General features: G+C 35.2%; 1 protein-coding gene and 1 pseudogene across 2 annotated transcripts in view; both read left to right on the forward strand.

The window, feature by feature from the left end:
* Nucleotides 1-15,482, forward strand: part of MINDY2 (MINDY lysine 48 deubiquitinase 2) — a 73,871-nt gene that overhangs the window by 47,209 nt on the left and 11,180 nt on the right. For both annotated transcript variants that reach the window (XM_038580541.1, XM_038580542.1), the window contains exons 6-7: nt 5,496-5,638; nt 13,340-13,513. In XM_038580541.1, the coding sequence (XP_038436469.1) occupies nt 5,496-5,638; nt 13,340-13,513 (317 nt within the window). The remainder of the gene's footprint in view (nt 1-5,495; nt 5,639-13,339; nt 13,514-15,482) is intronic.
* Nucleotides 11,858-11,969, forward strand: LOC119866983 (annotated as a pseudogene).

Consider the following 15,482-nt stretch of genomic DNA (forward strand, 5'->3'; position numbering starts at 1 on the left):
TTTACTATCATTCTTTTCTGATGAAAAAACAATATTTAGCTAAATAGAGTTAGATATTCTTTCACCTACTTTCAGATAACATTTTTTTTTTCTTTTGGTGGCAGTACCTTCTAAGTAAAAGTACAGAACTTTTACATGTACATAGAGTATGTATTTATTTGCTACCTCTTTTGGGTGGCAGTCCTTTCTGGTTTTGAATTTAGTTGTAATGATGGGTGTAGCATGGCAGCAAAAATCAATAAGGAAAAAAAATAGCACAGTACCAGCTGCCAGACTCCACCAGAGCTGGTCAGTTAATTCCAGATGCTTTCTCAGGAATAATTTCCTCTTTAACAGTTATTCCTAAGTTTTAAAAATTGCTTAAATAATTCCAGAATATTCATTCATTCAAATATTTATTTGAATTCAAATATTCATTCAAATATTTATTATGTGCCATAAACATTGAAGTTTATAGTTTGAATTAATGTTATTTCTGATTAAATGATATTGATTTTCCCTTTATTTTGAAAACTTTCAAACCCATAAAAAAGTTAGAACAATGATTTTATATATATATATATATATACTTTGCCTAAATTCATCAATTATTAACATACTGAAGTTTTGCTTTCTTTCTGTTTTTCTTTCTTTCTTTCACGCACACACACACTATTTCCTAAATCATGTGAGAATTAGTTGCAAATATTATAGCACGTTACCTATTAATACTTGAACAGTTGTCTCCTAAAAACAAAGAATTCTTCTTTGTAGTCACAAAAGAATTATCTCAGGAAATTTAGCATCAATACAATACTTTTATCTTATATGCAGTTCATATTTTCAATTTTTTAGTTATCCCAATAAGGCCCCTTATAGCTTTGAATTTTTACAATATAGGCTCTAGACAAGAATCATTTAATCGTCATATCAATTTAGCTTCCTGTAATCTAGAACAGATCCCTAATCTTTTTCTTTCCTTTTTTTTTTTTTTTTGATTTTTTCTGATACTGACTTTTCCTAATAGTCCAAGCCATTTTTTTCGTAGAATAGTCCTCAATTTGGATTCATTTTATTGCTTCCTCATGAGTATATTTTTGGTGGGAATACTACAAAGGTGATACTGTATCTTTCCCAGTGCATCAAATCAAGTGGCATAAGATGTCTGATTATCCCTTTATTGGTGATGTTGAAATATGATTAAACTGGTATCTGCTAGATTTTTTGTTGTAAAGATGTCCTTTGCCTTTTGTAATTAATTAATAAGTAATCTCTGGCATTATACTTTGAAATTGCATGAATACCCTGTTCCCTAATAATCTTTCAGCCAGTACAATTGGCACTCAGTCAGTGATTCTTGTCTGAGTCAACCATTACTATAGTGGTTATATTTCTATTATTCCTTCTACATTTATTAGTTGGCAGTCTTTTGTAAAAATGAAAAGTGTTTTCTCATCCCCCATTAAAAAATTTTTATCAGTGTAGACTCAGATTCTTTTTTTTTTTAAAGATTTTATTTATTTATTCATTCATTCATTCATTCATTCATCATGAAAGACAGAGAGAGAGAGGCACAGACACAGGCAGAGACACAGGCAGAGACACATGCAGGGAGCCTGATGTGGGACTCGATCCCGGGTCTCCAGGATCATGTCCTGGGCCAAAGGCAGGTGCTAAACCGCTGAGCCACCCAGGGATCCCCTGACTCAGATTCTTTTTTATTCATTGTGTTATAATCAGTTATTATCATGACTCTTTGATGCTTAGGATTGTCTTAGATTTATCCAGTGGAATTCTCTCAATGATCCCATGTTCGTTTAACATGTCTTCATTCATTGAGTACTTCCTTATTTATGGCACAACGGTTATTTTGGGCTCCCTACCACATCCCTGGAATCAATGAGCCCTTGTATTTTCAAAGAAAATATGTGTATACGTCCTACTAAAAGGGATTGTTTTGCCCCATCCTCTTGGGGAAAAATAATTAATGTAATGTACTTGATTTTTTTAAATTGACAGTAGATGAAATTAAAAAGAAAATTGTTTAAAACTCTCACAGTGACAAAGTTCTGATTGAGTTTAAATTTGAATGCACATCTTAAGCACTGCCAAATCTAACCAACATTTAAGAATAAGCCAAGTTTCCTTTTCTCCTATATCCTCTTTTTGTTCCTTTTTGCCTAATTTTAGTGCCTCTGTTTCTTTTTTTTTTTTTTTAATTTTTTTTTATTTATGATAGTCACACAGAGAGAGAGAGAGAGAGAGAGAGAGAGAGAGAGAGGCAGAAACACAGGCAGAGGGAGAAGCAGGCTCCATGCACCGGGAGCCCGACGTGGGATTCGATCCTGGGTCTTCAGGATCGTGCCCTGGGCCAAAGGCAGGCGCCAAACCGCTGCGCCACCCAGGGATCCCAGTGCCTCTGTTTCTATTTCAGTTCCTTTAAGGCACTTAGTACTTTTGTGTTTTCTAATAACTCCTCAGTAATGGAGAAGAGTAATTTGATAAATTTAGTATTGAATTTCTGAACCTAAGAAACATTTTCAAGCACACTAATGTCAAGAAAACAATTTTTAATTTAAATTTACTTTTGGTAATATAATTTTATTATTACTGTTATTTTAACGTTTACCTTGTTTAGTATTATTAGTAACAGTATCTACAAATTAAAATTGAAATTTAATTTAATTAAGGGGTGCCTGGGTGGTTCAGTTGGTTAGGCATCCAATTCTTGATCTCAGCTCAAGTCTTCATCTCAGGGTCATGAGTAGCTCCACGTTCAGGCTCCTAGCATGGAACATACTTTAAAAAAAAATGAAGTTTAAGCTAAATGTTGAAAATCAACTGTTATTTGAAGCAATGCAGATAAGTAAACTGCTATGTAACACTTAGAACTATTTACCAAAATTTGTTTAATTAGTTGTGAAAAGTTGAAACTAGATTAGGCTTTTGAATATGCCATGAATATCACAGAGGTGATTTTAAGAGTTGGTGAAAGAATTAGGAAACATTGTTCTCTATAAGTCTAGATTAGGATATGCTTTATAGCTTGGGAGAAATACAATTCAGTTTGCATTTGTAATAATCAGCACTAAATTTTTAAACTTAATACCAGTAATTCTCCTGGGTTCCAGTCTTCACTTTGCTATAACTAGTTTTAGGTCCTTGAGCAAGTCATGTATTCTCTCTGAGTTGATGTCCTGTTCTCTAGAAAGAAGTAACTAAGAAAGACCTTTCTAGTGCAGCATTTTTAAATTTCACACACATGAAATAATGTTGTGAGTTCAGTAATCACTGATTTTTCATATCTTTTTGAAAAAGATTTTTAGAGAGGATATTGTGTAAGGTGTGGGAGGGTTCTTTAGAAACATCCTTATGCAGGAAGTGTTTAGTAATGTGGATATTATGTAGAGCAGTGGTACTTCTCAGCATGTGTATAGTGCCTAAAACTAAAACTATTATGTAGCTAGTGCTTTAGTATATAACTAATACATTCTCTCTACTCAGTAACTTAGTACTTAGCAAAGTTAAAGATAATAATTGAAGGGGGGAGCTCTTCTAAATGTATAAACCCAAGAAGATGCACATAGGCTATACATTTCCTGTCTCAGGGGCCTTCTGTATAACTTTTTGCACCTCCCCTCTAACCTTAACAAATTCCTTTGAATAGTGTGATACATTGGTAGCTTTTTACAACCACTTGGCAGCTTAAAGTTCTATAGCTTGACACTAAGGGTGAGGGGTGCAGAGGAAGTGAAATAAACCTGTTATCCTGCTGCCTCTGACTCTACCAAGTTTATTTTCAATTTATTGTTGAGGTGTCAGTTTCTTAATGTAACTTCATCTTTCTTCCCTATATCTGCACTTCTCTGCTCACTTTTAAAACTTTTTAGAGCATTCTCTTCCACCCCACCCCTACCTGCATTGCATCTGTGACATTCCTTATTAAAGAAAGGAACAAAAACATGAAGATAAAGAAGGAAAGAAGAAAAATACAGCCTTTTAAATTATTTATACAGATTATTATTCCTGGCAGTTATGTTCTTTTTTTTTTTTTTTTTAAGATTTTATTTATTTATTCATGAGAGACACAGAGAAAGAGTAGCAGAGGCACAGGCAGAGGGAGAAGCAGGCTCCATGCAGGGAGCCCGATGTGGGACTCAATCCTGAGTCTCCAGGATCAGGCCCTGGGCCGAAGGCAGCGCTAAACTGCTGAGCCACCCAGGCTGCCCAGTTATGTTCTATAAAGTTGCTGTGAACATTGAATTCATGAATACTGAACCACTGCTCCTAGGGGGAAATACAAGATTAGGTTCCTATGAGCCTCTGGACACAAGATTTTCATCAACCGATCAATATATAACCTTATTTTATTTGTGTTTCTATTTAGAGACACCTTATTTAATACATATTGTTGCTTCATTAACGTTATACTCATGGCCAACAGCAGTGTAACTCATGTCTGAATGAATCTGCAAAAATACATGTTTTCTCCGTAAGACATATCACACAGCCTTTGACTACTCAGCACTTCAACAGTATGGTTGGGGGCCATTTTACACAGTAAAAGTTACCCAAAAAGACACACCTAATAGACTGTGAAAATTGTTTATAGTAAGAAAGCTGAAACAAAATGGCAGACGTTGCTTGGTTTGACCTCAGGTTTGACAACAGTGGGGAATGTGTGCATTGAATGGCTCAAAATTTTTGCCACTTTGCACATATCCAAGGTTGACCCTGAAAGCACAGCAAGAATTGATTTTGGATTTATAAATAAATTTTAGTTAGTAAGCAAGTTTGCAAGTATGAAACTGTACAAATATTCCATTGTGTTTTGAAAACAAAAGAGATCATTGCTGTCTCTGAACTTGATATATCTACATAGTGAAGTGGTGTATGTTGGAGGACATTAGGATAAAAATGGCATCAGTTAGTTATACACTGTTTTCTGTTTGGTCTCACCTGTTTTCAGTTTTCTAATGCAAAAACCGAACAGTTTGTGAATTGAGAATTATGTGGGATCTTTGTTAACATCTTAGAGTAACTCATATTGTTAAGGCTACTTTTAATTGCTAAACACTTTTCCATTGGGAAGGTAGTTGTTGCCATACATCTTTCATTCCTACCTACTTTTTAAATTGCTAACTCTTGCCTTCTTATTTGTTTTAAAGGGTTTTAGTTTTATTGTATCTATATCGTTTATTTTTAGCTGCCTGAAATCCTTTTTTGGAAATAGGTGAAGTATAAGTAAATACATTTATTGTTAAAAAGAATTTCATGTAACTGTTACTTTAGAATGGAGAATGTCTATAGACACATCTTCTATTGCAAAATTAGAAGAATCTTTGATTTGGAGTCATCAGGTTATAATATCAAAATCTTATTTTGGAGTCATCAGGTTATAGTATCAAAATCTTATTTTGATTGGCCTTTCTTCATACTTGGAACACAATGTAAATAGAAAAATTTTTTAATTCTGAAATTATTTTTCCATCTAATATTATGCATTGGTTCCATAGGCTTTGTAGCTGAGCAGTTTCTAAATAACACAGCCACTCAACTGACATACCATGGATTATGTGAACTAACTTCAACGGTTCAGGAAGGAGAACTTTGTGTGTTCTTTCGGAATAATCATTTTAGCACCATGACCAAATACAAGGTATGATATAGAAATAGCTATTAATTGTTATTCTAAATTAAAGGAGCTGGATTTAGAGATGTTTTATGATCTACTTCAAAATTTAAAAAATTCTGCATAATGTTTATTCATCAAATTATAAGGTAATTATTAAATACTTCTTTAGGATGTAATGGATTTGCAATTTAAGTGTTACTTCAAATCAGCTTTTTGTTTTAAATCTCAACTCCTTTATCATAGATTACCGCATTAAAAAGTATTATTTTTCTTTCTAAGAAAAAAATTAAAGATAACTCTTAGAGATTGAACTAGGATCGCTGTTAATGGTGGATGTATATATTTGAGGGCTAAGGGAACTTAGAAGAAAGAATGAGGATTTGTCTTTATGATAGTGTTTACTATTATTAAAGCTATCAGTGTGACTTTAAATTCTTCTTATGCCATTTATGGCTCTGCCAAAAGTCTTACTGATTTATCCTTTTGTTAACTCTTCATCCATCTCTTCCATTTTTACAGCTGCCACCTATTTGAGGAGTTTCTCAACTTATAGGGAGGGTTCTGTGGTAGAATACTGCTCTGATCATGTCAATAATATAGCAAAAATGCTCAGTAGCACTCAGTGCCGAGAGGATAAAAATGCAAGGTATTTTGTACTATTCTGTGCCAACACTTTGCTTCAGCATATTATAGCTTGCCTACTCATTAATAATTGTCTATCCTCATACATATTTTAACCTTTCCCATTTCTACACTTTTACTACCATTTCTTACTCCTTAATTCCTATTTGAAAAGATCTCAGTCCTTTTATCCTATCCACATTTCACCTAGCTGTCAAGCATTTCAAATACTATCTCTCCAGTACAGCTACTCTTTTTCTCCTTAAACCAGTAGTTCTCATTCAGATTGTATGCTAGAACTACCTGGAAACTTTTTAAAAAATACCAATGTCTAGAGCCCACCACCAACTCAATTAAATCAGAATGTCTAGAGATAGGACCGAAGTATCTATATTTTTTAAATGCTCCCCAGGTAATTTGAATGTACAGCTAGTGCTGAGGATCACTACTTTACCCACCTTCTTCTAGCTGAATGAGCCATGTTATTCTTACTTCACTTATGGATGAGTACCTAGTTACCAGTTTTCTTTTCATGTAAATATGCCTTCTTTCTCTAAATGAAAGTAAGCTGATTGAAGTCAGGAATCAGGGCTTCATATTTCCTTCAACACTTTAGTCAATGAATTGCACAAAGCAATGTAAAATAATGATTTATTTGCTTACATAAGAATACTCTAAGGACTGAGAAATATATGGAATTATTGAATCGCTATTTTATACACCTGAAACTAATGTAACACTGTATGTTAACTACATTGGAATTAAAATTAAAGAAAAATATTTAATTAAAATACTCTAAAGCCCTAGCTCTCCTATTATATTAGTTATAGCAGGGGTTCATTTGTATTGTTCTCAAATTTGAGGTAGATGTGTGCTAGGTGCGGGCCCAGAGTCATCCATACTTTTCAGAAATTTAAAGCCCCAAAACCTCAGAATCAGAATTATTGCTACATAGTGTATGTTTCTGAGTCATCTTGCTTTACCTGATCTCTTCAAAGTCCACACTTCATTCATTTAACAAATATTATTGAGCATGATTATGTCAAATATCTACTAAGCATGATTATGCTTAGGTTCTCAGCCAAGTACAAGGACTACAGCCTGAGCAAGGCAGCTTTGGTTCGTTCCTACCATTTAAAGACCTCCTACACTGGCAAGAAACATGTTAAATAATTGCATAAATAGTTATTATTTCTATTGAGACACATTTTGCAAAGGATACATAAACATGCTGTGAGTGCTTTTATCAGTACTTAGAAACTAGTTAGGGATGTCAGGAAAGTTTTTTGAAAAGTTAACATTTAAACTAAGACTTGAAAAATGAATCTTTTAGGAGTTTAATCAGTTAGCAAAAAAGAGGATTAACTAAGCAGATAGAACATCTGTGTGCAAAGGCCCTGAGAAGGGAAAGAATTTAACTCCTTAAGGAATTAAAAGAAGGCCCTCGTGGTTGAAGCATAGAAGATAAGAGGCCTGATATAAGACTAAAGAAATAGGCAACTGCCAGATCTTGTGGAGTCTTCAGTTAAGAGGAGAAGGAGGAGGTCTCCTGATGGCCTAGGGTTCTTTTTGTTTTTTTTCTTTGTTTTGTTTTGTTTTGTTTTGTTTGGCTCAGCAGGAGTGAGATAGTTCAATGGGAAAACACGGCTGTCATTGGTCATTTCATCCTCTCCCTAAACTACCATTGATACACAAAAATTATTCCAGTCTAGGGCAGCCCCGATGGCGATGGCGCAGAGGTTTGGCGCTGCCTGCAGCCCAGGGTGTGATCCTGGAGACCCGGGATTGAGTCCTGTGTCGGGCTCCCTGCATGGAGCCTGCTTCTCCCTCTGTCTGTGTCTCTGCCTCTCTCTCTCTCTCTCTCTGAATAAATAAATAAATCTTTCCTAGGAAAGGTCATCTCCAGTTTTTTTATTGGTTGTACTATTTCTTTAGGAACTTACTAAACTCTAATTTATGTGTAAAAATCTTTTTTCACTTAAAGTCTTTTGAAACTCTAGCGATGGGCACCTGGGTGGCTCAGTTGGTTAAGCATCTGCCTTTGGCTCCGGTCATGATCCCGGGGTACTGGGATTGAGTCTCACATGGGGCTCCCTGCTCAGCGAAGAGTCTGTTTCTCTCCTTCTGCCCCTCACCCCTGCTCAGGCGTGCTCTCGCTCTCCCTCTCTCTCAATAGATAAGACTTTTTAAAAAATGAAACTCTAGAGATATATGAGTTATGGACTTTTATTTGACCAAAGGGGAGGTATATATGTGTCTGCTATAACGTTCTCCAGTACTCATCTTTGTTCTAACTCCTCTCTTTAGAAACTGAATAGAGGCAGAGACAAATTCTCTATTAGGTTAGACTTTTTGTTTTGTTTTGTTTTGTTTTAAGGATTTTATTTATGTATTCATGAGAGACACAGAGAGAGAGAGGCAGAGACATAGGCAGAGGGAGAAGCAGGCTCCATGCAGGGAGCCTGATGTGGGACTTGATCCTGGGACTCCAGGATTACTCCCTGAACCAAAGGCAGACGCTCAAACACTGAGCCACCCAGGCATCCCTAATTCAGTTATTTTTAAAAGGTGGTTAATACATCAAACATTGTCACATTAAATGGGGTCGGGGTAAGGAGTGTAGAAACAGACTAACAAGTGATAGATTCCATAGTGGAGGCAGAAATTCATCTTTCTCTCCTAAATAGGAGGCAGGAAAAGGCAACAGATATGGAAACTGAGATAGGAAAAAAAAAAGAAAGAAAGAAACTGAGATAGATTTAGGTGGTGTTCATGAATATAATATCTCCTATTCATTAAGCATTATGTGGCTTGCATTGTACTAAGCACTTAACATACATTATCTCATTTAATTTTCACAGCTTCCCTATGAGGAGTGGATATTATTACTCTCACTTTACAACAGGCTGAAAGGCCTAAGTAACTTGCCAAAGACCATTCAGTTTTTAAGCAGCTCTAATCTGACTTTCAAGCCCACGCTCAACAGCTCTGCCTCTCTGGATGGATAAGAAAACTATTTGTAGATGAGAGAGATGCTTGTTAAATAGAAGTAAAGTTCATCTTCTAATTTATAAAATACCTTAGAAATTCTCTGAACTGCCTCTGTATCACTTCATAATAAAGAAAAGAAAACTAAGATCCAATGACATTGTCATTTGAATCCAAGCTAATCAACCAGACATACTTGGGCAGTGCTTTCCTCCATATTTAAAGGCTAGAATTACATAATCTTTGTATACATCTGACAAGTTTTCTTCTATTTTATCAATTTACAAATTGTGATGATATTGTCATGTATGTATTTATTTGAGAGACAGACCAAAGCAAGGGGGAGGGGGAAGAAGGAGAGGGAGATGCAGACTCCCCACTGAGCAAGGAGCCTGACACAAGACTCCATTCCAGGACCCCAGGATCATTGGCTGAGTGGAAGGCAGAAGCTTAACAGACTGAGCCACCCAGGTGCCCCTATCAGGGTATTTTAGATAGAACAGTTTTTCATTCTGTCTTTGGTGATCCAATTGCCTAGGTTATAAAAATTATCTAGTATCATTTATTATTTTCATATAATAAGTTATATATATTTTATACATTAATATATGCATCCTGTATTAGTTATTTTTTTTTTGAAATTAGTATTTATAGAAACTGGTAAGATTAGGAAGAAGATTCAAGGCTTAGAAAAGAATGCTTTGACCAGATGATGTAGCAAAAGTGCTGGGATATAAAAGCAAGAGCTTTTTTTTTTAAGATTTTACTTTTTATTCATGAGAGAGATAGAGGCAGAAACATAGGCAGAGGGAGAAGAAGCAGGCTCCCTGTAGGGAACCTGATGTGGGATTCCATCCCAGGACCCCAGAATCACAACCTCAGCGAAAAGCAGCAGATGCTCAACCACTGAGCCACACAGGTGCCACAAAAGCAAGAGCAACTCTTGATGGTAATTTAATTATGGACTTTCAAGAACAAAGGGCCATATTAATACATACTTTGCTATTCTACAATGCAATTATACAAAGGAACTGTTGAGTAATAACCAGCATTGTTGACAGTGGACTAGTTACAGACTGTTTTGATAAATGTCAAGATCTAAAAGAGGAAGAAATTGAGACCTGGTGGTCCATGAGAAGACAGGTCAGCTATTTCAAGAAAGAAACACCATTTTTGTTAAACTTATATTCATATGCTACGGATGGTAACAGGTTTCAACAAAACCCTCCCAGAATTTACCCATTTTAAAGTGTCATTTGGAGAATAAGACTGATTTCTCTCCTAATAAGTAGCCACTCTAATATATGATTTACGTAAAATAAATTATGAAACCTAGATATTGTACAGTATAATGGTATATTAAAATGTACTCTGGTAAGTATAAATATAGAAAGGTTAGATCTATTCAGTGGAAAATTGGCTGGAAAGAACTTTTAGGGTTTTTTTTGTTGTTGTTGTTGTTTTTTAATTATTTAGGGCAAGGTAGACCCTGACTGGGTATTAAAAACGTGTTAGGTAACTGAATAAAACATGGCTCTGGTCCTTAAGGGGCTTGAAATACATTGAGACAGATAAGGAAATAGATAACTACAGTTTTTGATGTATAAAGTACTGTGATAGTGATATGCTATGGAATAGCATAAAGAGGGTATCTAGTACAAACTAAGGAAAGATCATTACTTTCCATGATAGCATAGTCATGAGCATATCATAGGTATTTAAATAATGAACTGGAACCTACTTGATTTTTTAAAAATGAGATATCACCTCATAATTTTTGCTTACAGCAGTGTCTTTAAACTGTATACACCAGATGTTTTTCTTTATGAATACTTTTCATGTTGCTATAGTAATTTCAATGACCATATAAATTAATCAGTATCTACAGCTAACTTTTAGATGTAACTGGTAGTAGACAATAGGAAAGATTTCATATTTTAGGAACAGCTGTGTTGCTGGACAGATAGTAAATGTTCAAAAATAATAATTAGTTTTTAAAGCTTCAGAGTTTATTCAGTGATTTCTTGTCATTATAAATGGCAAGATTTCATTCTTATGGCTGAGTAATATTCCATTTTACACACACACACCCCGCAGCTTCTTTATCAGTAGATGGACATTTGGGATCTTTCCATAATTTGGCTATTGTAGATAATGCTGCTGTAAACATTAGGGTGCGTGTATCCCTTCAAATCAGTGTTTTTGTATCCTTTGGGTAAATACCTAGTAGTGTTCAATTGCTGGGTCTTTTTTTTTTTTTTTTTTTTAACTTTTTGAGCATCCTCTTTTCTATTTTCCAGAGTGGCTGAACCGGTTTGCTTTCCCATCAACAGTATAAGAGAGTTCCCCTTTCTCTGCATCCTTGCCAACATCTGTTGTTTCCTGTGTTGTTAATTTTAGCCATTCTTACAGGTGTAAGGTGATACCTCATCATAGTTTTGATTTGCATTTCCCTGTTGATGAGTGAGGTGGAGTATATTTTCATGTGTTTGTTAGCCATTTGTACATCTTCTGTGGGAAAATGTCTATTCCTGTCTCTGCGCATTTTTAAATTGGATTGTTTTTTGGATGTTGAGTTGTTTAAGTTCATTATATATTTTGGATACCTACCCTTTATCTGAAATGTCATTTATAAGCTTTGCGCAGTGGCAGTATCGTAGCCAATGAGGTTTATCCGAGGCATGATTATTGCTAATTGAAATGTCATTTATAAATATCTTTTCAAAAAAATAAATAAATAAAAATAAATAAATAAACAAACAAATAAATATCTTCTCCTGTTCCAAATGTTGCTTTTAGTTTTCTTGTTTCCTTCACTTTGTGAAAGCTTTCTATCTTGATGAAGATTGTTTTTTGTTTCCCTTGCGTCGGGATGCATATCTAGTAAGAAGTTGCAACAGCTGATGTCAAAGAGGTTACTGCCTGTGCACTCCTTTAGGACTTTGATGGTTTAACCTGTCTCCCATTTAGGTCTCTCATCTATTTTAAATTTATTTTTGTGTATGGTGTACAAAAGTGGTCTAGTTTCATTCTTCTGCATATTGCTGTCTGGTTTTCCCAACCCTGTTTGTTGAAGAGACTTTTTTTCCATTGGATATTCTTTCCTGCTTTGTTTAAGATTAGTTGACTATATAGCTGTGGTTCTATTCAGTGATTTCTCTAATGCCACCACCAAACCCTCTAAAGAAATTTCTTATTCTTAATTATTAAAATTAATTGTGATGAGAGAACATGAGAAGCATGAATCCTGTGCAACAACAAATACTACATTAACAGTGGAAATCCTGAGCAAGTAAATGAAAGTCATATCCTTGGCAGATCTGAAAAAAAAATGGCTTAAAAACTTTAATGGTATCATAGGGACACTTTACATATGATTGGAATTAGAACTAATTCATATGAAAAATTAGAAGTCAGTACTAAATTCTGTGGTAGTGACTAAAAATATAAATTAATTCATTAATTGATTCAATAAATATTAGGCTTCAGCTTTATGATGTACGCTACACTAGGCCCAGACATAGATTTAAAAATAAAGTCTGGGAATGAGGCAGGGAAACACAGTCGTGGCACAGTGTGATTCAGTGCTACAATAGAAATAAGTACTTTGTAAGTACTCTTGGTGTTGAAAGAAGAGCAACTAATGGTGTGAGCAGAAAAAGAAAAAATCGATATGGTTTGGATTAGTCATATATTTTTAACTTTTAATAAACAGGCAGTGTGATATAATTTTATTGTGACTGTGTCTTGTTACCTGATATTTCATAAAACAGGAATATACTATACAAATTCCTTAAAAACCCTTAGAGGCTATTTATAGGTTATGTAGTAGTTGAGCCTGCCAGCAGCTTCTTACTTCTATAAATTTATAAATATATAAAATATATAAATATATTTGTGAAAAATATAAAATATTCCTATTTCAATATTTATAAACATATAAAATAATAATCTGTATTCAAAGCCAGGTAGACCTAATTCAGTGAACTTTGTCTACTATTTATTATATCTAACTAGTAGGAATAATTAATATGCTTTACACATAAGATGATAAAATTTCCCTTAAGTATTAGCTAGTTTTGGTCAATTTAACAGTGCCTTTTCTTTCTTATTAAGGGTCTGCTGTATTTGCTGGTAACAGATCAGGGGTTTCTTACTGAAGAAAAAGTTGTTTGGGAAAGCCTACATAATGTGGATGGTGATGGAAATTTCTGCGACTCAGAATTTCATCTGCGGCCTCCTTCAGATCCTGAAACCGTATACAGAGGACAGCAAGATCAGATAGATCAGGTAAATTTGTCTTCATATCATTTAAAATGCTCGTTCCTTTCAGGGTGCCTGGGTGGCTCAGTGAGTTAAATGTCTGACATCGACTCAGGTCATGATCTCAGGGTCCTGAAGTAAAGTCCACATGGTCCGCTTCTTCCTTTGCCCCTCCTTCTGCTCTTGCTCGCTCCTTCTCTCAAATAAATAAAACCTTTTTTAAAAAATTAAAAATAGGGTATCCTTGGGTGGCTCAGTGGTTGAGCACCTGCCTTCAGCCCAGGGCATGATCCTGGAGACCTGGGATCAGGTCCCATGTGGGGCTCCCTGTATGGAGCCTGCTTCTCCCTCTGCCTATGTCTCTGCCTCTCTCTTTCTCTCTCTCTCTCTCTCTGACTCTCATGATGAATAAATAAAACCTTTAAAAAAATTAGAAATAAAATGCTCATTCCTTTCAAATGTGAATTTAGTTATCCAAAACTTCTGAAATAAAGATTTATTGTGAAATATTCCTGACGTTTCCTAAATCAGTAAGTGAGCATTTTACATTTGTACATTGATTATATACACTTTGGTTCAGAAAGCCAGATTATATTGAACTGTGAAGGCCATGATACAGAGTTTGAATTTTATTTTAAATTTTAATAGGAAAGATATGGCAAGTGTTAAATGTGGAAGATGATCTACTTTACCTTACTTATTTATTTATTTATTTGTTTGTTTGTTTGTTTTTAAGTTTTTATTTATTTATTTATTTGAGAGAGCGTGCACAGGCAAGGGGGAGGGGCAGAGGGAGAAGCAGACTCCTGGCTGGGCAGGAGCCTGATGTGGGGCTTGATCCCAGGATGCTGGGATCATGACCTGAGCCGAAGGAAGCCACCTAACAGACTGAGCCACCCAGGCACCCCTACTTTACCTTTTTTAAAGGCTACTATGTGAAAAATGCATAGGTATAAACAGACAACACAGGTGTTAGTAGAGACTAGCAATTCAAACAAGAGGTGATGATGGTTTAGTTATGGTGGCAGAGATGAGGTGAGCACAGATTAGAGATCAATTTTGGCTAGTCAGAAAAAGTAGGAAAAGGAGAGGGTAAAAATGTTAGGTAGTTTTCCAAGCCTTAGAGTCCAGGGTAAGTAGACACTTAGAGCAAGAATTGCACTAATGAGTGGAATTCTCATTTATATCTGAGACAGGTGAGATCTTTGTCTGCTACGGGTGGGCAGCCTTGGAGCCAGAAGCGTGTTTCTTATGAAAAGTGTAACAATGACATGACTTCTTCCACAACTGAGGCAGAAATGTCATTATGTTGAAGAGTTGGCACATATTTCTGATGCTGATAACAATTTAAGTACATGGAGGCTGTTCATTTAGCCAATATTCATTGAGCAGTTGTGTTCCTGGCATTATTAACAAGGTCCTCGGGAGGCAAAGATAAATCATTTAGTCCTGTCCTCAGGAGTTCTACAGTCTAACAGAGAGGCAAATATTTGACCAACTAATAATTATATGTTAAGTTTGATAGTGGCAGTTTGAATAATAAGTTATGAGCGCACAGGAGAATACTTGAAAGTATACAAACAGCCATAATAATATGCTCATTTTCCTTCAGAAGCTTTATAGGGGCATTTAAAAATATATTACTCGAAAGAAATGTGCAAGATTTTTTTGACACTATATGTAAAAAATATCAGAACAGAAGGGATGAAAGTAAAGCAGTAGATTGCCACAGTAATAAAGTTGTAAGATGCTGAGAGAAATACAGTGTCTGTGGAAGTAGCAAGAAAAGAGTGAATTTAAGACCATGGGACTTGGCAACGGGCAGTTTGAGGAAGTGAGGAAAAAAATTTGAAGGGCAAATTCGTCATGTTAGTAAGATATTCATGCTAGATAGTACAAAGTCTTCACAGGCAACAACCTTTTAGATATCCCCTGTAGGTAATTAAAATCTTCTCATTTTGAGTATAGGTTGGGGGAGATGCACAGAGTAGTCAAG

The sequence above is a fragment of the Canis lupus genome, chromosome 30, assembly GCF_011100685.1.
Source record: "Canis lupus familiaris isolate Mischka breed German Shepherd chromosome 30, alternate assembly UU_Cfam_GSD_1.0, whole genome shotgun sequence".
NCBI classification, from domain to species: domain Eukaryota; kingdom Metazoa; phylum Chordata; class Mammalia; order Carnivora; family Canidae; genus Canis; species Canis lupus.